Raw genomic sequence first — 22,303 nt, 5'->3', positions numbered from 1 at the left:
CTAAATAGTTGTTTAGATTCTAATCAAAACATCTTCAATTATGTGCGCATGCACACCGGACTTCGCTGAAGTGCTGAAGACGCACATCTTCAATTTGACACTTGTTTGTTTAAAAAAAAAGTGCAATAAAAAGGTATGTTTTACATAACATAATGAATAATCGTGATTACAATATTGACAAAAATAATCGTGATTATCATTTTGGCCATAATCGTGCAGCCCTAATATATATATATAATTCTTGCTTTGCTTGTCGACCGGTGACATTCACACGCTGGAAATTACGCATTTTACGTCACAACAAGAAGCGAGGGGGAGGACGCGTGGAGGGTCTCATAGCACCAGGCAGAGCTCAGGCAGACCGAGGAAGCAACATGGCGGAGAATCCAAAGAAACGGCCAAGAAAGAGTCCTGAAGTGGATCCTACCACCAAAAAAAAAAAAAGCCTGGACAGTGGGCAGAAGGATTGCTGGCGAAGAAGGAAAGTGACCAACGGTAGGGGGGAGAGGGGGATGGGGGGGATACCGGGGACACCTGGGCGTACGTCATGTGGAAGCGCCGGCTTTACTGTTGTAAGAACGCAGAATTCCACTAGAGGGCGACCGAAGTTACGCACTATAGCTTTAAGTTACATCTTGATGAGCGTCCTCCATGAGTCATAATATGGTTCTCAGATTAAACCAACGGCAAACAAACACACCTGCCATTATGTAATTCCCGATCTCTAACATTTATAGCCATCACATATGATTACGACATACATATCTGGTATAAACACAGAGATACACCATGTGTATGTAGGCATGTGCAGACACGCATTAAGCGCCTTTGCGTCTGCAGACATTTCTCCTTTTGTTGTTGTTGTCAATCACTTGTGAAATACTTTACGTTATACGTCTCTGTCTGAAAGGCGCTTCACGAACAGCGATTGACTGACGAAGAAAAAGCGGGGCTCTTGTTGTTTCAATGATTTATTGCTTTAAAAAAAAAAAAAAGCTACATTCTGGGCAATCATCGGTGCTTCAGTGTAAATCACGGTGCAAAACATCCCGCAGATTCTGAGAGGGAGGAATGTGTCAAGCAGCACCGAAAGGTGCTTTAAAAGGGAGAGAAACTGTTTCCCAACTGTGTCCTGCAGGTACTGCTGCTCGTGGGTGTGCTGCAGTCATGTCTGCACATGAAAAAGGAAAAAAAAAAAAAAAAAAAAGGATGGAGACTAGGTACAAGCATTCCTGAGACTTAGCGCAATCACTTGGACAAGGTTGTGACAGAGGCTGGGAAAATGAGAGAGGATTTCAAAGAGTGGTGCAGGGAGTGGTGTTTTAATGTGACTAAATGAGCAACAAGCCGGAGACAACAAGAGATGAAAAGAAAATAAGGCTCTTCTCTAAGAACTGGAGGAGTGGCAACAAGGAAGAAAAAATCAGGGGAAGAGAAGATGGAGTGGAGTCTTAGAGAGGGTGAGGAGAGACGAGAGCAAATAAAGAATGGCATGATGAGTGACTGAGGAGGGGGACGATCGGAGGAGACGCATTAATTCAGTGATTTCAGAGATCCTCATTACTCCCCTGTCTGATTTCGCCAGTGGTTGTGAAGCCATGGAAATATAATGCTGCCATGACGAATAAAAGCTCATCACTGACAGGAATTTAACATGCCGCCCGAAGAATCGCGGCTGAGGCGAATCATTTTTTCACCCCGCTGCCTGTTTCCTTCCGGGCTCTACCATTTCATTTCATTTGTCAACCTACACATGTATATGTTTTTACTATGACTGCCTGCGATTTTAAAAGGACGCCCCGAGCTGCAGCCCATGTGCAGGTAAATGCTGCTGAATCCTCCAGATCCTTAATTCAAATCAAAATTGTCTCTGAAAAGCCAAACGGATGAGAAGCATGTTATGCTCCACCGTGAAATACTGGCATCAAAACGCCGTTGTCTTCATCTGCGGCTTGCATGTGTGAGCATGCAGCGATCTGCAGGACCATCCTGACAGGACATCCCAGCGCCGAGACAAACCCCGCTTCCAGGCCACGTTTGGAAGGCCTCCTCCTGCACAGCTTGCATGTTCTCCATGTGCCTGACTGTGTTTTCTCCAGCCACTCCAGCTTTATCCCAAAAAGATTTGCATGCATTTGAATGTGCGACTTTAAATTTACCGTCGGTGCGAGTGTGTTTGCTGATTTGTAGCTGAAATATCCAAATGAGAGTCGGGATTCTTTCTGCCTCTGCACCCTTACAGGAATTAAATATTTGGTCGTATCGCGTTGGTGAATAATCATTTGTAAATCAATTTTTACAGCATCATCTACGCACTGCTGCTCATTTTAAAATTTTTGCCCATTAGGTTCTTTTAGTGCGACGTGTCTAAATTTCCTTGATAGCTGACGTTTCTGCTGCGAGGACACGTTATTAGGTCAGCAGATATGCAAGCAAATAAATCTGCATGTTAGTGCGTGTTAAGCCAGGAGAGGTCAGGGCACTGTTTGTTTACCATCCTCCTCTCAGCTGTTGTTTTTTTTTTTTTTTCTTCTTCCTCTTTTCGTCTTCCTGATGTTATTTTAGAGCTGTGTGTTTAATGAGTGATTCACCACACAGCAGCGGCAGCAGCAGCTCTGAAGCCAGTGGTCAGACCCTGGGACAGCGTCTGACCTACTTCATCAGGCTCCCAGGGAGCCATGACAGATCCAGCACCACCCGGGTGGACAGCGAGGAGGAGGAGGAGGAGGAGGAGGAGGAGGATAGAGGAGGTGAGCCGGGCCGAAGGGGCTCAGCCAATCCCCCTTCTCCATCTGTCTGCCACATCCCTCTCCTCTGTATATCCTCCGGAGAGCAGAAACGCCAAGCCATGCAGAAACAACTGTTAAGATAAATCACTACGATCTCAGCTGCTCCGTTCTCACATGCTCTCCCCCGGTGACATTTGCATTTAACTTTTCCAGCCAGGCTATCTCTTATTCTTCTCCAAATAAATAAATAATAAAAAAAAGACCCCTTTTACACAGTAAGCGTGTGTCTCCCCCCCCTCCTCCTCCATCTTATGCAAAATGAACTGCAGCCACAATGTCTTCCCCCTCAGTGGTTTCTCTGGCACAGCGCAGCGCAGCAGAGCCTTTACGGAGCGGCCTATGCTGTGCAGGCGAGGGAGCGGCCCATGCTAATGTCTCATTTGGATAATGAGGTGTGATCTTGGCGGGATCTGAACAACAAGCAGCCCTCCTCCTGCAGCGAGGGTACGGGGGCTGGGAAGTGACTCCGTCAGACGCGAATGGAAGGGAAGAGACCGAGACACCGTCGTCCACCTCAAACCGTCTGACAGCGCGCGTAATAATATACAAGATATACACGTGTGGCCTTTGGATGTATGAATAATGCAGGCGACGGTGTTCGAAGGCGACAGTGCGACGTGCTACGGCGCACAGATTGAGACAGACTCCAGCGTGACAGGCGAAGACAAACAAATTTCACATTGCTAGGGGAGCCTTTGCAAAGCTGACATCATAATGTCTCTTGTCTCTGTCAGAGAAAAGAAAGAGACAAATGGGCGCGCGGAGCGGCCCCGCTGCTAGATGTCAGTAATATATGAGGCGTTACTCGTTTTATTCAAGGATGTTCTCGCCGCCGTCTCGCACTTTTTATTGCGCGGCGCAATCACGACACGCAGCCGTGTCGAGAGAGTCGGCAGTCCGAGCGGTGACGGGGTGACCATCGCGCCCGCTTCTCCGGCGCCGCTGATAAAAATGAACCACATCATCAACACGTACTGTTTCTTACACACACCAGGAGGTGTGAGAGCGCTGATAGAAGACACAGGAGAAGGCTGACAGCCGCCATGTCTGCTTCACCGAAACGAGCCAAACACGCCCGCTGCCACTGTCATCATTTCAGGAAAGTTTCACGTTTATACGGAAACATTTTGAAATAGATGCAGTTAGCATGTAGGGCCACACACACACACACACGCCACAAAATGCAATGAAAATCTTCCATTTCCATTTAAAAACACAGTCGTGAAAACACCGAATAGCTTCAAGCTTTTCCAAAAGCTGCCACAAGGCATTTTTAGATTATTTTTTTGTCCAGTTAATTAACTTTTTTGTTGAAGTATCTCTTTAATTTTCCCATAACGATATAATTCCATCCTGAAACAACACTGTGGGAGAATCAATCATTTTAAGATGAGCACCAGTTTAATTTGATGGGCCCGGCTGAAGAGTCAACTCTCATTTTACTGGATTCTAAATCCTGTCTGCGTCCTTAGCTGTTAATTTTTTTTTTGGAAACTAGAGAGTAATATTTAGGGAAAATATCTCATAAAATGTAGACTAATGAAGCTAATAAAATGATACACCACGCATAAATTTCTAGTCGAAGCTTTAAAATATTTTACAACTGGAAGATGGGGACAGTAAAGTGCATGTTATGCATCCAGTTGAAGTTGTTCTAAGTTTTCAGGGTAATTATAACGTCTAATATGAGCTCAGGGTAATATCCTTTGCTCAGTGATTTAAATTTATGCTGAGGAAGCTCTTTGGGACGCTGTCAGCCATCCAACACCGACGTCCTGCCAACCTGGTGGCCAGAATGTGGAATCATTATAAAGAAGGACTTAATGCTTTTAACTACACTCTCATTAGCTTCCTCTGGTTCTCCAGGAACACATTTAAAGCGAGATTGGTGAAGAAAAGCCATCTTAAGTCCAGGAAGGTGTTTTTTTTCTGGGACGTCAGCCCCGTTCACCATCACTGTATCTGTGCCCTTGCATGTTATTGCACTGTGAGACAAGGAGGATTAAGAAAGTGACAAGCAGCGAACAGGAGAAGTTAACACAGGAGAAGTTATCACAGGCTGTTACATAAAGTCCTGTAAACACTTTCCTGCCCCCCCCTTCCTCTGCACCACTCCCCGACGCCGTTCCTCCTGGAAGCGGGTTTCCAGAACGCGCTCCACCTATTCCATCCAAAAGTCCGACCCAGCGAAGCATCTCCTTCAGCCACATAAACGCCTTTATTTATTCATACCTCTACTTGGGCTGTCAGTCCTTTCTTCGTCTCATTTTTAACCACGTGATGAAGACCCCCCCCTCCCGACGCCACTTTTTCCCCCTTCGAAACTTCATTTTCTCACACAGGAGCCAACTATTGCTTGTTCAGGCAAGCGTGAACAGATGTCGGCAGCGGTTGCCTGTGCTTACAGAGGGATCCATCCCCACGCTTTCTGGCTAAATTGAAGAGAACGCTCTCACTCCATCCAGTTTAACCTGAGTGGTAAAGCCCTGTAGCAAAGCCGACTGCACCTCTGCTCTGCAAAGCAGCTCGGTGCCACAGCGCCGACAAAAGAGGATGAAAGTTAGCGTCGCTGAGCCGAGAGGAGAATCATCTAAAGGTTCACATGCTAGCTGACCCCTGGCTGATCTGATATCATCCTTCACAGCTGATCCCACTAATATGGCAAGAATAATGCATTGTCTTTGACTCGCTTTGGCCCCCATCTCACGGAGATAAGTGCCGCTATGTGGCAGAACCAAGGTTAAAGCGGGTAAACAAATGTATTGTGTAGTGAATGCAGTCCTTCACCGAGGGAGGGGGAGGGGGACGGATTTTCCCACATGTCTCATAACTGTGTACTGCCAGGAATAAAAACCACTGATCTTCTTTCTCAGGGGTGATAATGACATAATTGTGAGGCCAACCTGACAGAACGGCCATTCATCACGTGTTATTATACGCCGGGAAGAAATTTAAGATGGCAGCACCGATCGTCCGGCGCACAAAAACAGAGTGTGATGGTGGAAAAGGTGATTATCCTAATGAAAGGCTGATTTTTTAACTCTCTTACGTTAGGTTTTGTGTGTGTGTGTGTGCGTGTGTGTGTGTGTGTGTGTGTGTGTGTGTGTGTGTTGGGGGGGTTTGAGGTTCAGCCACATTGTGCCGTCCTCTTCCTGTGGCTTTCTCAGCAAATTGAGTGGCATTCCTATTACTGCATCAAAAGCTGCTGAGAATCATTTGTCAAAAATAACCTTTATTGTAAGCCTGTTTAATTGTCTCAGATTTTTTTTTTTTTTTCCTGAACAGCCTCTGATGCCCACCAGTAATTAGCTGATTAATCAGATCTGACGACTTGTCAACTTCCTCTCGGGAGATTTCTGAACTGCATGTACGACGCGCGCTACACAAAGAGCATTTCCCCTCCGTTCCTTCGCGCTCCTCTGCCGCTTTTTCCGCCGGTTGATTAAAACCGGAGAGGTGTTTGCTAGATTGTGACAAGTGACACATATCAGTGGAACACGAGTCCTTGGAAGAAGCCGTCCCAGCCCATGCGACTTAGCATAGCCGAGGCCATCTCTCCCCGCAAACACTTTCCCCAAACTAATTGAAACAAGGTGCTTGGAGGCCCCCGCTATCTGCCAAAGTGACAGCGATGCACTTCCCACAAATCTGTCCACCAAAAGTGAGGAGCTTGATTAAAATACGGCTCTCCTTAAGTGCTCCATCAGTGTTGCATCCTAGTGCGAAAATAGCTTTTTCGGCGATACAAACAACTTGTCACGGACATTTTATCTTCCTGACAAAGGACGCAGGGTTGTCTCCCCTGCAGGTGAATATTGCTGTGTCAATCTCAAAATTTACATCAAAATGAAAACAAAAGACACTTCTGCCAGGGTTCATGTATAATGCAGCTAGTTTGGGGGGGATTCAGATACATCTTAGTCCTCATTGTGACAGAACTCTGAACAATAGAGGGAGGTAAACAGATAGCTGTAGGTGTCATATCCCTCACTGCTCTGGTGTGGTTTACCGCCGGCGAAACAGAGCAGCCACACCACCAGTTATTGACTCCAGGTGAAAGAGTCTCTCCTGACAGACTGAGTCTGACGGCCATTAAAACGAGCCTCCCAACACGAGAGGTAAACGATCATTTCATGTTTTCAGCTGGTTGAGAAAACGCCAGCGCTGTTCGCTCGGCGGGACGCAGAGACAGTGCATGAAAGCAGTTGGAGTGGTCACCTTCCCTTTCTGCAGAGATCACTAAGCTATTTTTGCTGCAGCCTTGAACAACAGCCAGCAGTGGGCTCTCTCACTTCTCCGTCTCGGCCAGGTTTGTCTGAATCTACTGGGAAGCACAAAGCCGGCCTTTCTAGTTAATGTAGCATCAGCATACAGCTTCTACTTCTGCCAATGGGTCGTAACTCACAACCAATGCAAAGAGTGCGAGCAGAGCTTTGTGAAACGCTCCCACACCTTGAAGGTCACCTTCCATAGCCTTTTTTTTTCTTCTTTTTTTTTTTTCAATTTCAATCTCCTGCGTATTTTCGACCACTCAATGGAAATGTTTTTGCTGTACGTATCTGAGATCAATGTCAGGGGTGTCATGCCACCTGTTAAAGCTGTCAAACATGTGGCCCGTGGGCCAGAAGTGGCCCGGCAGCATCTGTATTATGTGTTGAGCCAGTTCAGGTGATCAGGATTACGACACATATGTAGAAATATGTCTCCATTAAAGATGTTTTTTTTTAGATTTGAAAGTTATTCTGACCATAATATGAACCAGCCTTATTTCTGAGGTTCGGCTGGTCAAATGTTTTCTGCCGTTGAAGATTTAAATAGCATAATAAAAATCAATCTGTAAGTTATGAAAAACAACAGTGAACAGAGGCAGACTACGGTTAAATCTGCTTGTCTTTTATTCATTCCTGTGTAGTAAAATGGTAGTTCATTAAATGTGAACTTCTTAATGAAAGATATTCTTTTTTCTTGTAATGAAACACGAACAGATTAGGGGGTGTAGTTATTTCTATATTATGCTATTATTTACTGGTCCAGCCCACTTGAGGTCAAACGGTGCTGCTCCTCGATGTGTTTGGCATCCCTGATCTGGAGCTTCAAAATGTAGAATTGCCGAGTTTCTCACATATACAAAAATAATCTATTTTTTATGTTTGTTCATCAAAAGGATTAACGATGACCTTCATTTCTGCCTGCACCTCTTTCAACCCTTGCTTTTGGAATGTGTTTATTACTGTTCACTTAGTAAACATCAAGGAAATTTAGTATCAATAGCGGAAGTTAAAGCGCCAGTTCAAACTGAAGTAAACTCAGCTTGCTGAAGACAAGAATCATGGGATGTGAGTCACATTTTACTGGACCAATCCCTGAAAGAGGGACTGTCTCCAGTGCAACAAAATTAAGACAACATGAGCAGTTTATTTACATGTTACTTCACGACCCTCCAGGGAGCCACTAAGCCAGAGGTTGGACAGCCGAGGCTCGGAGACCCTCAGTCTGCGCTGACAAATGCACACTGGGATGGGAACCGGTCTGCTTTTCACTACCTCAGCAGAAAGCATGTGAGAACATGCATCACCCTGTTGTTACAGCTCCATGTTGCACCGGCTTGAGACACAAAGGCAGGCCCGTGGTGTACTTCTTTGTTTACCTCTAAAAGCACACAAGTGTAGAAATGCTCCAAATCTAACTCTTTGGAAGCCGTTCTGCAATTTGATGGAGAGCCACGCTGGAGTCGAGCCTCTGAACTGCGTTTTAGTCGGAGAGCCCGGCTGTTCTCTTTTTAACTTGTCACTGTTACTATGGGAACTGGCAACATGCCTTTAAGGCTCTCATGGTTTCCCTTCTGGGATGGCATCCTTAACAAAAATCCAGGACTTTTGCTATCAAGCATTATTGAAGAACACTTGTGGCTCACAACACGGCGGATTATTACTGTGGAGACAACAAACAGACGGCTGAGCATTTGGTAACGTTTAACGTTCAGGGTGTGATTCAACGTAATGACGTACATGGAAATAGTTTCAGTGACGACATGTTGCTGAATAATCAATAAGGAAAACAAGGGTACACGTAAGACTGTGGACATACAGAGGGATAGAAGCGCCTACTGCTGAGAACCAGAGCGTGTTTTCACAGCTTCACTGAACAATCGCTGAACAATCTGTAAATCTCAGGATGGCTGAAAATGTAAGCAAAAACTACAAATGAAACCAATAAGCAAATGAATCTGAAATTCACACAAACTAGAATCAATCTAACTTTGGGTTGTGAGAACCTGCAGCTCCCGTTATCTGACAAGCAAAACATGCAAACTGCAGACAGAGAGAAGCCTAGATTTATCATGGCAAACATTTAGATCTCTCAAGAAAAAGGTTGGAAATGACTCATTACTTATTCATTCAACTCACTAACTCAACAAAATGCTTTGGACCAAAGATGCCTCAACAGAAAACAATAAAAATAGTCTTATAGAGGTGAAACAGGGAAAAAAATACTGAAGGTAATGCTAAAACATCAAACTCAAAGTAATTCAGATTTCAATGGCATTGTCAGTGTATGGCTCTGAATGTGAATGAGTGATGCCCATCCCCTTAAGGTGAACCACTGCTAATGCATGTCTTGACATCGGCAAAAACTGGAGGGAATATATGCTTCATTCTATCAGACTGTTAATATTTCAATAAACGTATCAAGAAACAGAAAACAAACCAAAAAAAAAAAAAATGCTTGGATTAAAATTGGTTATGCACAAACCATGTCGCTCACCTCTCTCACTTAATCAAATTGTATGGGACAAATGATGAGAATAAACAGAAAGGCTACTGGGACAGCACCGATGTGGTTTGGTAATTTAAGCAATCAACCAAAAAGCAGACACAGAAAATTGCCTCGGTGCCTCTCTTTTGCATTAAAAAAGAAGCCTAGTTCCCGATGCCAAACAGTTCACTGGAGCAGACGCACTTCCTTCTTCGTGCTCATGTAAAACTTCTGTTATCGCACCAACCCGCCCACTCTGGATCGGCAGCTGCCCACAATGCAGGTACTGACCTCACATCCTACAGAGCTTTGTCACTCAGTGAAGGATAGCATACAGAAAGAGAGGAAACTGAGAGAGGAAAAAAAAAAAACAAAAGGTATGCAATGATAGTGTGAGGCACAGCTGTTCGGCTCACATCAGAGACACAACATGAGTCAACATGCAAAGCGATGCAAGTTACAACACGACCGGCTTCCCAGAAACCAAGCAGCACAAAGAGCAGAGGGAAAGTCTTTCCAGTCCGACCAGAGCAAAACTGTCACAGTCTCCCAATACCACACACACCCACACACACACACACACACACACACACACACACACACACACACACACACACACACACACACACACACACACACACAGCTGGTACCGATACAGGGAGATCCCAACATTAGCAGAGAATCTGTTCGACACTGTCGCTCAGGCTTTGAGTGTAAAATATTCTCTCGGATGGATGAAATGACGCCAAAGGAACCACAGTGCGTGTGTGTCAACAATTATGTGGAAGGAAAGGAAACTGAAGCAGTTTTGTTCAGCATTTTGTTTTCCCCCAGAAGAAAGAAAAAGAAGAAGAAGAGACAAACGAACGAGCACGGAGCTCGGCTGCAGAAGAGACACGGGCTGTTCGGAGAAATGCAAGTGTGATGCGAGCAAACTATGATCAATACAGTACCCTCACCTCAAACCCCCAATTTCCTTGATGTTATTTCAGGAGCTGATAATAGAGCTGCTTTATATTGCTCCCACACATGCGCTTGGATGTGTAACAGGGCAGGGTAGGAGGGGGCGCTTGATCTCACAGTGTGTGTGGAGCACTGATACACAAACACAGAGGGTTTTCTATTTTTTTCTTTCTTTCTTTTCTCCCTTCCTTCATCTAACCTGCCACACAGTGCAGCAGGGTGCAGCACTGAGGAGGCAAGCGGAATCCACAATGAAAACACCAAAGCAATCCGCCACAATCACCCGGTCTGTGCATGTGCACTGATATGGGCGTTTATCTGAGCAGCTGGGGGGTGGGGAGGCGGGGGGCGGGGCAGTCCAGGTAAAATTATTTAAGAGGGTTACTGTATTGATAAAGCCATGCTGGAGTTAATCGAAGAGAGCGGGAGAGAGCGAACGGGACCGCCGCCGAGCCGGCCTACCTGTGATGTTGACGTCCACGATGCCGGTGCGAGTCCCGATGCCGTTGGTGGCGTCGCAGACGTACGTCCCGGCCAGGTCGTAAGACACGGGGCCCTTGAAGAACAGGCTGTTGTTCTTGATCTCCACATTACTGGGCAGGGAGCCGTTCAAGCTGCGGTTGGGGAGAGAGGGAGAGGCAGTAATGCACACACCGTAAAAAGGCAGAATTACTAGAGACCACCAACTCCACACACACACAAAAAAAAAAAATAAAAACTTCTCCCAGATGCTGCAGAGCAATTCAAAACGCATGAAAAATACAGTCTCTAGTGCCAAACAAACCTGAACGTGCGTGTGTGTGTGTGTGTGTGTGTGGGGGTGAGATAAATACCAGGAATATTTGACAGCGCTATATTTCAGCCATCATCCATCAAGTCCAAACAAAATTATGAGGACAGGGAATCCCAGCAGGTCCGCACAGGTAAGATATAGCTGATGCCTGAGGATATAGTCTTTTTTGGCATGTGGAATACAAAACAGACAGTGGTGGGAGGGAGGGGGTGCAGCAGCGAGGGCTTGCTTCCTGAACTACAGCACAGCTCACATGGCTGAACTCAAAACTCAGGGGAGCTGTCAAGAGAGGCAGCTGATCAAGCGATAAACGCAGAACCTACCAAACGGCGGGCTGTCATCGAGAGCCGCGGCTCGTTCCTCCTGCCTGAGGTGTTTGTCTTTATGGTTCGCTATCTTTTGCCACGCTCAGACTCGCCCGCGTCCTTTGATCAGGTCAGCGGACTCTGAGGTCACGGATCACCGACGCGCCGAGCCTCCGCTCTATTATCTGGACCTCTTTTATGGCGCCCGAAGGCTGTTAAATGTATCGGATTTCATGACAATTAGCTGTTTCCTGTAGCCTTTACCTCGATCTGCTTCATCAGCTGCTCTGAATGGACTCCGTTTAAGAAGAATTACACAACTACCACAGAACAGACCGTCAGGCGCGCTGCTGTCAGACCCTTGGTTGCTGGTGGTTCCTATGAAATGGTTGTGTCAAACTCACTGCCAAATACACCACAATTCGATTTCAAGTGATCCTGAGCCAGTTAATGAACAGCTTAATAACCTTTAAATGTGGATATTTTGACAAACCTCGTCTTAGTCCTCTTGTTTCAGTGAAACATTACAGTTATCATGTTACAAATTATAAGAAAAAAGAAAACAAACTGCGGTGTAAACCCTCTGGCTGCCTTCAGATTTTTCTGCTTCATATGAAAGATGCTAAGAAGCTCCTCGTTCATCACATCTGGTTGTGAGAGAAGACGTTCATGGAAACAATAAAAACAGAATTACGATTTAATTATAACAACTGGACTAACAATTAAGGAAGCCAAAAAAACCAAAGCCTCCTGCTGCCAACAGTCAAACATCACTCAGCAGGTTTGACAGTTACATTTTAGAACAAGTCAATCAAAACCGCCAAAGCTTAAAGAGCCTTTTCCCTTGGAGACAAAGTCTTCACAGTTCACAACAAAAGTGATAGAGAGGGCCACGGCCGAGCTGCTCTTCACCTGCCACCCTGGTAAAGCAATCGTAATCGAGCCGCAAACAACCCTCAATCCAGTGTGTCACGATTCAATAATCAGTTACCTTGTGAGCCTCCGTCAAATGCTGAGTTTTACGAAGCTCAATTGATTTGCAGCAGAAATGAAAGGCTGGCAAACTGCGATTCACCGCAGATTCTGCCACGACCAGAGATGTCTGCATTTGTGCAAGACATTCCTGTGTGTGTGTGTGTGTGTGCGTGTGTGTGTGTGTGTGTGTGTGTGTGTGTGTGTGTGTGAAGCCCGAAGGGTAGAAAAATGAAAGACCAACAAACAGCTTGAGAGTGATATATTTTCTTTGATGACTTGCTGGGTTGTTTATGTGCTTGGGTGTGTGTGTGTGTGTGTGTGTGTGTGTGTGTGTGTGTGTGTGTGTGTGTGTGTGCTAAGTCACATCAATGCATACGCACTTATTGTCCTTCCAAACATTAAAAAAAGCTAATAAATAAATCAATCCAGTGACATTGTACTGAAGACATGTCTTGAAGCTGGAGCCAGGCTCAGTGTGAGGCGATGGTTGAGTTGAGATGAAATCTGCAGGAAATGAATGTAAATCAATCCTCAAAAATCATGAAAACAAGGAAACCTTCAGAACATGTGTGTGTGCAGAGGATTTGCCTTTGATTATCTGTCTTACATTTTAACTTCCATGTTTGATCTTTAGCTGTGTGACGAGTGAATGACATCAAAACAACTTGGCTTTGGAAAGCATCCAGCATAAATTACTGTTTTTTTTCTTTTTCTTTTCTTTTTTTTAACCATAACTTGTAATGACATAATGCCGTCATGGCCAGTTTTGTTCTATTTAATTTTTTTTTTTTTTTTTTTTTGACATTTGTACAGATTTTGAAGGATTACAAAACAATAGAAAAAATAAATCAGGAACAAAACACAAGGATGAAAACACTATATTTTGCCAAGTGTCCTATGAAGGCTTAATGCATGTATTGAGGGAGTTTTTGTGTGAACAAAAATTGAGTTCACATTACTTGAATCACATTTTTTCAAATATATACTTGGCATGTCCCGATTGGTCCTGTGGATACCGGATCGGGCCGATCTTAGCAACTGTTGATTGATCGGGAATCAGCGCATCCAGCTGATAACCTCACTGATCTTTTTGATGATCTGCTGGAAATGGACGATTAGTAGCCACGCCATTAGCAGCATTAGCAATAAAGTGGCTAACACGTCAGCAGTCTGGAGATATAGTCTGGCCATCGGCTTTGGTCAGGTGGTCACATCGGGACCAGACCTGGTCTCAGATTTTAGTCTTGAGGTGTCATTACGGTGATTGTTTGAAGAGCGGGAAAATGGGCCGACGTAAACGAAATTCAATGCTGGAAATTCAAATATAGAGTTCACAACAAAAAAAAAATGTTAGTTCTATATTGGCGATGCTGCAACAGCGATATAAGTATTTAAGAAGGGGAAAGTAATGGCCTATCGGAACAGCTGAATCAGCATCAGGCCCCAAAGTGAATATTCCAACACAACAAGCTGCTGCTAAGGTGAGAGTGAGTCTAAAAATGTCTCAACGTGTGTTCACACACATTTTTGAAATACACAAAAAAGTCTTGATTACAAAAATGTAAGATGCCTAAATAAACAGTTTCACAGTTACTATATGGCTAAGGTTGGGGAAATGGCACTGCCTTTAGATTAAGGCCCCATTTACTTGTTTAATGTTTCAGATGAAAACGTATCATTTTTGCATCATTATTTCAGAAAAGTTCCATGTTTGCACGACATTTTGAAAAAAAAAAACTGCTTACAGTTACACGAAAATGCCAGAAACACTGAAAATGACATAGTGAGCATACCAGGCCAAGAGGAGGCGCAGCTGTTTGTGTTTTGTAGAGAAACCACACACACACACACACACACACAGACACACACACACACACACACACACACACACGCACACACAAGCAGAGAACTGTACACTATTAACATCAACAATGGAGAGTTGTTTTCAAAAAGCTGCATTTTCAGTGGCTCTGAGCGCCGTTATCATGTAAACATCCAAAACACTACAGAATGGGGCCGAAGTCTCCAGCGATGAGTTTAAGTCGATAAAATGTCCCCTGAAAACCGTGAACACACCAGATGTGCGTCAGTGTGTGCGTGTCGAATGCGCACTGCGGAGGCCTAAGTCTTTTAATCCACCCACATTTTAGGAATGTGTGTAAATTCTGGACAGTTATGTGAATTATCAAATTTTTCCGCCAGCACTTAAGAGTAGAAATCTGAGAGTCTGCAGTGTGTGTGTGTGTGTGTGTGTGTGTGTGTGTAATGTGAAGATGTGCTGGTCATGCCGAACCACAACCTGGCTCAACCTCATTTCACATCCTGATTCTCCAAAAATAATCAAAACCTTCACCAAGATTCTGTTTTTGATGAGTCGAAATGCATTTTTAATAAATGACACATGAAAAAAGAGTAGAAAATATTATAATTCCATTAACAAATTATAGTTAATTGGTCTAAAAGGATGCTGTAATTAATTACCCATCTGTTTTGTTGGACTGAACGCATTCTAACAGTTAACTTCGAGGTTTAATTGTGATTTTTTGTTCTCTTTGAGCTGCAGACATAATTCAGTAACGATTTTAAAAAAGAGTCCGGACCATCTGGATCAGACGGTCTTCTTCTCACCTCAGGTACGGTGCTTCACTCTCCGGCGTTCTGACGGCAGGAGGAGCGGCTTTACGGTCTGAGATTGTGCCGTTTCACAATAAACCACGACTTACATATCATTAAACAGGGTCATTAAGACATTTATGAGTTTTATCCGCAGCTATCGGTTCATGAAGAAATTACCACTTCTCTTGGATTGGCTTTTAATGATTAATAGAATCACAACGGAGATAAGTAAGCCGGCTAATTAGAGCAGAGTTTGAAGTGATCACATTGTAAACCAAAGTAATACTAATACTGATTTTTTTTTATTTATTTGTAGAGACCCATATCTGCAGTGAAAAAGGATTGTGGAGGAGAGAAAGGGAAAACAGAAATACTTTGGCTAAAATGGCATCACATGAGTAATTAGGTTGCATATGAACTCCTCTGTTCCATTTTTTTTTTTCTCCCATGCTTACTGTTTCCGTGGCCCCTCGTAGCTTCAGTCGGAACTTAAAACAGACTGGGTAAATGAGCACAGCGAGTCGGAAGATGCCCTACGAACAAACGCTTGAAAAACAAACAATGGGGGTCAAATAAGACGGATCTTCTCCTCCTTGTCTGCTGTTCCGGGGAAGCTCCCCATTAACCCATTTTAAGAGGGAGTTCTGGCATCGTGCTCCGAGAAAAAAAAATCATTTTCTCAAAAAATTAATCCATCCAACGGAAGAGAGTGAAACCCGGTGAATAGGAAAACACTCTGCACACCTTCAACCTCGTATTTCCTGGATTTGGCTACGCCGCTGGGATGTGTGTTTGCGGTTGAGTGTGACGCAATCCCGCCAGCCTGCTGTGGACGGCTGCGCCACAGCCTTGTGCTGACCTCCACAGTGCAGCCCAGGGGAACCTTCACAACAGATTTGGCATCTCATTTTCAGTGCAGCAATGGCCGTCCTCTCCGATCTGTCAGCACAGTGCCCTCGTCTTTCTAAATCACGTCTCCTCCTCTTTCCCCTCCTCTTCATTTCATATCTTCCCCAATCTCTCTGAATCTCTTTGCTTCTAATAATAAAAACCTCCTCTATCTTGTCTTCTTTTTCTTTTTGCTGTGTGTATATATATCAGCGTTGCTGGCCTGAAAGCTAAATCTATGCATAAAGAATAGAAGGGAAGGGAAAAAAAAATAAAAAACTGCCCATGCCTCATTAAAATCCAACAGTGGTCTGCGGAGTAGCTACACAATAGTCTATTAATCCACATCTACTCAAGTCTAGTGACATATTTCTCAACCTTCCCTTCACTGAGCAATTAAAGAACAAATTGCTACATTTATCTCTCAATTTTGCCATATAATGCTTAAATTTAGGGCGCTGATAGGCTGGCCTCGTGTTCAAAGAGCCACACTGAGGTTTCTGAGCGCACCACAGACTTCGATCGCTCCGCTCCCGCTTTCTCCTTGTCTGCCTTCCATACCTCAGCGCTTATATTTATTATTTTCGCATGAGCAGTTTTCATAACATTCCTCAGAGCAGATCAAACCTGGGTTGATTTAGCAATCCCCCGAGGCCTTGAAATCATGTTTGTATCTCTTTTCTTTTTTTTCTTGGTGCATTTGCAGCGATACTGTGAGGAAAAAGACCCCGACGTCACCTCTGCGGTTAATCCACGGCTTCTCCCTTTCGGCGTGTCAGGGACAAACCCAGAATCTCACCGTCCTGCAGAGAACGCAGCGGCACTAACAATGATGCTTTCCTACACTTCTACCTGCATACCGGTCCTCCCAACTTCAAAGAGAAAAACCCCCAAAGCAAAGCCAACCGTCTTCTGTTTGCATTTATCGCTCAGTATCTGTGACCATCAGGCAGATCGCTGTGTGTGTGTATGTGTGTGTTGCTATAATAGGCCCATTGTGCTCCGCCTTGGGTCCCGGTCTTATCTTCATTACACGTTTTATATACAAACAAATAAACAGAGACACATTTCAGGAGCACATAAAGGAAGGTGGTGCATTTTCAGCTCTGAAGATTACTTTCTTGTGAGTGTGAGTGTGTGTGTGTGTGTGTGTATATATACGCCTTGACAGAAATGTTGGTGAAGTGCAGTCTCATTCAGCTATGCTGTTTTGTGAAACAGTATCTCCAACTCTTCACAAAAACACCTTTTTTTTTTTTTTTTTAACAGAAATCTAACGTGAGGAAAACATCACGCGGCCGTGCCGTCTCGCCTCCCGGAGCCTTTAAGGGGTTTTGTTACGCTTTAGTCAGACTCACAGCTTCCACTGGTAGATGGTGACAGGGGGGTTGGCGTCGGCCCTGCAGGTCAGCTGAACGCTCTGACGGTTCAGGTACCAGTTCCCATCGAAACCCTCGATCTTCACCTCGGGTTCATCTGCAGAAGGAAGCACACCGATGTCAGCTCATCCCTCCAGGGGGGAAGAAATTCACAAACTCTAGTGCCAGTCACTGAAAACTTGGCTTTAAAACAAAAATGCTGGCGGATTTAAAATCGTAATGCTCTTGAAAAAAAAAAAAAAAAAAAAAAAACTCCACAGTGATAAAACATTTGGTTTTCTGTGCCTCTATTACTGGAGGAGCAATTAATTTTGCTGAGGCGACCACATGAAAAGCTGGCCGGCCAACAAGTTCGACTCGATACTAAAACATCTTTCCACACAGTAAAGATATGCCCAAAAGCACATTTATATCACTTATAAAAACAGCGCAAAACAGTTGGATGGAGTGGACCAGACCAGTGAAATACCCTTCACATTTCAGCTTTAAAATTTGTTTTTTTTTCTCCGTGGAATATATGTGATGAGAATGTCTTTATTTTAACCAAACCAATTACCGATGATTAAAGCCAATTTCAATGTAAAATGTCCAAAGAACGTTTCCACTATATGATATCCCAGCTCAGGTGTCAATGTTGCTTTTTGTGCGCTACTCTTAAGAAATTTGTTTAAAAAAAAAACAAAACAACATTTTCTTTGAAATAATGAGTATTTTCTTGGTGGTTTGGCGTGCCGGACCAGAGCCTCTTGTGGGCGGGTTTTGGGCCCACGGGCGCTGTACATCAGGGGTTTGACACCCCTGATGTACAGCGATTGTTATTTGATTCATAATTTTTGGGCAAGCCCTCACGAGCCAGTCAGGAAACAGCCACATGTGGCCTGCAGGCTGTAAAATGCTCAGGTTTATGGACACGGAGTGGTCCGTGTGTGGTCTCTAGACTCAGAAGCAAATCCACTGCAGATTAATGCTCATGTCATTTGACTCCAGTCAAGAGATCACAGTAATTTGAAACAGTTTTCAGAAGTTGGCTAAATTTCAACAGTAAAAAACACTATCAAGATGGAATCAATGGAAAGGCTTGTTTAAGTGTAGAATGGGTTTGCTGTGAACTGCAATCAAAATGCAAATATGTGTAAAAAAAAAAAACAAAAAAAAACAAAGGAAAATAAAGTTGATGAAGATGGAATCTGGTGGCGTCGGTGCTTCACAGACACCGATTTGCATTTTTTTCTCCTTGTTTTGCACCATATTTACTGTAAACCGACGCACCGGTGTCACCTTGCAACAAAAATCACCTCAGGGTGTAAACAGAGCACAACTGAAAACCGGTCTGAATCAACCTGTTCGCCTAAAAACAAAAAACAATATAAAATCCCTATAAAATCGTAGCATTAGAAAGCAGAGTCTTACATTGCACGTTGAGCACCACGCTGTCCGTGATCCTCTCGTTCCGGTACGAGACGATGCAGGTCAGCTTCTGCTTGTGGGTCTCGCGGCTCGGGATCACCACGTAGTTGCTCCGCACCGTCACCGTCCCGTTCTGGTTGCGGGTCTCCTGGAAGGTGGCCTCGCCCTTCAGCCTGGTGTCCCACCGGATCACGCTGGGCGGCTTGCCGTTCGCCGACACGCAGGTGGCGACGGTCATCTTGCGCTTCTGAGGCCGGGCCACGATGGTGGGGGTCGTCAGGGTCATGCGCGTCAGGGGCCGGGCTGCGGAGAGCAGAGGGGGAGACTCTCAGTCTCATGTCTAATTTTGTCTACTTCACTTCCAATCACGCATCTAAAGAAAATTAAATGAAGGGGCTGAGTTGGAAATGGCGCCGTAAGTGAAATCAGACGGCGTTGCGCCTCTTTCCCTCCTCAAAGCCGGAGCCGTTGTCAGAGCCCTCAGATGTAGAACCCTCCTGCCTACCCAAATGCGCAGTCATCCAATTTGAATCTTTTGTGAGTTGCCAATTAGCAATCTACTCTTAGTACATCAAAAGGCAGGCTAGAGCCTGAGCGAATGCACAACTGAAAGAGATAGGCTGTGAAGAGGCCTCTTTGAACGCTGCCGGTTGGTTATCTGCGCGCAGGTTTCCCGATATTCACTGAGCCGCTGAAGCCTTAAAAAAAAAATGCTCAGAGGCTCAGTGACACAAAATTAGGACTCAGAGCCGACTAAGACGCTCTGGCAACAGGGACTACTTAAGCCAAGTGTTTTTTCTTTCACTGGGACTTAATGCAAAACACACCAACACTTAATTTCTAATTAGCTCTCTAATCAAAGTCAGCACACAACCTTTTCAGAGCTGCATCTCCCTAAGATAAACTACACCTCGAGCACTCCTTCACTCCGCAAGATGAGACCATTCAAGCCAAATTACACACTGTGAAGTGGCCTTATTGATTTCCGTCTCACCTGCCATTTTTATTGATGACTTCCTGCGACACTTCCCTGTTTTATTAAAGACGACTGGGCCGGGCCGGGGCTGGCGTTACACCGCACATCAGTCATAACATCATAAATCTGTAAAGACCGACTTTCACAGCGTGCCTGTCTCCTCTGACAGCACCGCGAGACTCCGCCTAAATACAGAGGTTGGTGGCGCTCATGTTTCAACTGTAAACAACACAGCAAAGAAGAAAAGGAGAGAGTGTTTTCAAGTGTTTAGGTGAGAACTCGGCCTGCTCTGCAAGACAGCTTGTGGCCATGTAACGTCGACGCGCCGCGCTCTTGAAGTGTTTTCATTCAGCTCTTCACTGGAGAAGATGTCAGCTTGACCGTGTTTTGACTTGAATCAATGAAATATTCTGCTTTTGCCTCAAGTCACTGAAAAATCTAATTTACATATATTTCTCTGGTTACTCATCACTCCAGTGGAAGCTTGTCCTGGGAAACAGGTCGCTCGCTGATCTTTACATTTATTGTTCTTGTCGGCTCTAATCGGATGCGCTCATGCATGAGTCAGTGCTACAGTCGCACACTCTGTTCTGGAGGAACTGTCTTTGTTCAGCGACATGTAGAGGCTTGCAAATGACCAGTGACTCACTTGAGTGTATGCATGCCATGGCGGGAGTCAGGTTTCACTGAATGTAGAGGGAGATTCTGATGTTGCAATGAGAAAACAGCACGTCTCAACTTGGATTTATATGCAGTCAATGGAAAATCAGCAAAACTTGTTGGTGAGGACTGATGACCGCTTAAGGGGTCAGTTAAATCAACTGAGAAGTGCATTCAGAGTAATCATATTTAACCATGCTGATAATATCCAAATATCCATAAGTTAATACTGTTAAAATTAGCAGTGTTACAGGACTCCATCACTTCACAACACATTACCTCCAACACTGCAAAAGAAAACACAAAAATACTGATCAAATTAGATGTGATTTTAAACGCACTTTTCAGAATTTGGCACTTATTGATTTAACATTCTTGTGGCTTAATACTTTCATAGCCTGAATTGAATGTTTGGCTTCTTTTATTCCTCTTGAATAAACCTGAGATTGGACAAAGAGGAAAACAAATGAAGAAAATAACAAGAAAAAAAAACCTTCAATAACCACTAATTAATTTGGCTTTGTTTTTGCTAAAATTACTACCTTATGCCAGGCCTGCCTATCAAATATAATCAAACTCCCCGAGGAAGTTTGCTCCAGTTAATTCCTCCGGTATAAATCTTACCGAAAACAGTGAGGTTGACCATGTTCTCCCGGTTGCCGGCGGGAAACGTGGTGTACTCGCAGATGTAGGCGGCCTCGTCGGACAGCTGCAGGTTGGAGAAGACGATGGTGGTGTCCTCCAGCGAGGGGGTGCGGTGACGCACCGCCGCCTGCTTGAAGCTGACCCGCTCCTTGAAGGGCGGCAGGACGGACACGCCCAGGGCCGGGTTGGCGATGGCCACGTTCTGCTTGGTGCCGTTCAGCAGCTTCTGCCAGGTGACCTGCGAGATCTTGACCGGAGGGTTGCTGTTGCTGAAAATGCATCGCAGCTCCACCTGCGAACCCACGAAGCCGGACTTTGCGGGGTCCATCTGTATCGACTGTCCGTTTCCAGCTAGACGGAACAGACAGAGAAAGGGAGAAAAAAAAATAAATACATTTAATTAACAAGTGTCCAAGGCCAAGCAAAGCGCTTCAGTCAATAGGAAGTACATGCACTGAAAGTCAAGGAGTCCATTCAGCCTGGTAGGTAGTACGTACACACACACACACACACACACACACACACACACACACACACACACACCACTCACAGTCAAACTTATGGATTCAGTCACACACACCACTGTAGCACACATAAAGTGATTTCTGTACATTCGTGCATACGGCACCAATTATCACGAGTGCGTAACGTATGTAGAACCCACGGAGCAAACGTTTCTGATAAGATGGCGGGGGGGGACAGAGGAGAACCAATGCATCGCTAATGAGATGACTTGGAGCCAAGTCATCGTCTGCCTTCCGCCTTCCCACCAGCACCCTGGGCAGTTCTCTGTAACTGTCGTTACTTCCTATTCACAAGAACTTCAACGCCTGCCTGAGGCTCCTATTAAAAAAAAAAAAAAGAAGTGGGGTTCTATGTAGGTACTTAAAACAATGAGAACACACACTTTACGCTAGAACTCCCTCATCGTCACTAACTACACCAATGAGGAGTTCAGTGCAAAAGGAAAGGCAAATTAGCAAGTTAAACACACAAGTGGTTTAGTCTTCATTCATACACTGATCTTGAGGTGATTTAAAGCTTCAGATACATTTCTTAGTTTTTTTTCCTCTTTTGCTTTGTTGAAATTGATCCATTTATATCCATGAGTCAAACTTTCGTCAATGTCTCCTTACTTTTATCTATAACAA

The 22,303-nt window shown here is 44.6% G+C and overlaps 1 protein-coding gene across 5 annotated transcripts in view; it reads right to left on the bottom strand.

Moving 5' to 3' along the window:
• nectin1b (nectin cell adhesion molecule 1b) overlaps positions 1-22,303 on the bottom strand; it is a 183,021-nt gene that overhangs the window by 108,586 nt on the left and 52,132 nt on the right. For all 5 annotated transcript variants that reach the window (XM_030108914.1, XM_030108915.1, XM_030108916.1 and 2 more), the window contains exons 2-5: positions 21,132-21,503; positions 18,875-19,174; positions 17,444-17,561; positions 10,971-11,122 (exon numbers count right to left, since the gene is read on the bottom strand). In XM_030108914.1, the coding sequence (XP_029964774.1) occupies positions 10,971-11,122; positions 17,444-17,561; positions 18,875-19,174; positions 21,132-21,503 (942 nt within the window). The remainder of the gene's footprint in view (positions 1-10,970; positions 11,123-17,443; positions 17,562-18,874; positions 19,175-21,131; positions 21,504-22,303) is intronic.

The sequence above is a fragment of the Salarias fasciatus genome, chromosome 14 (genome assembly GCF_902148845.1).
Source record: "Salarias fasciatus chromosome 14, fSalaFa1.1, whole genome shotgun sequence".
NCBI classification, from domain to species: domain Eukaryota; kingdom Metazoa; phylum Chordata; class Actinopteri; order Blenniiformes; family Blenniidae; genus Salarias; species Salarias fasciatus.
The sequence above is the reverse complement of the archived record's forward strand: the minus strand, read 5'-3'. Positions and strand labels throughout refer to the sequence as shown.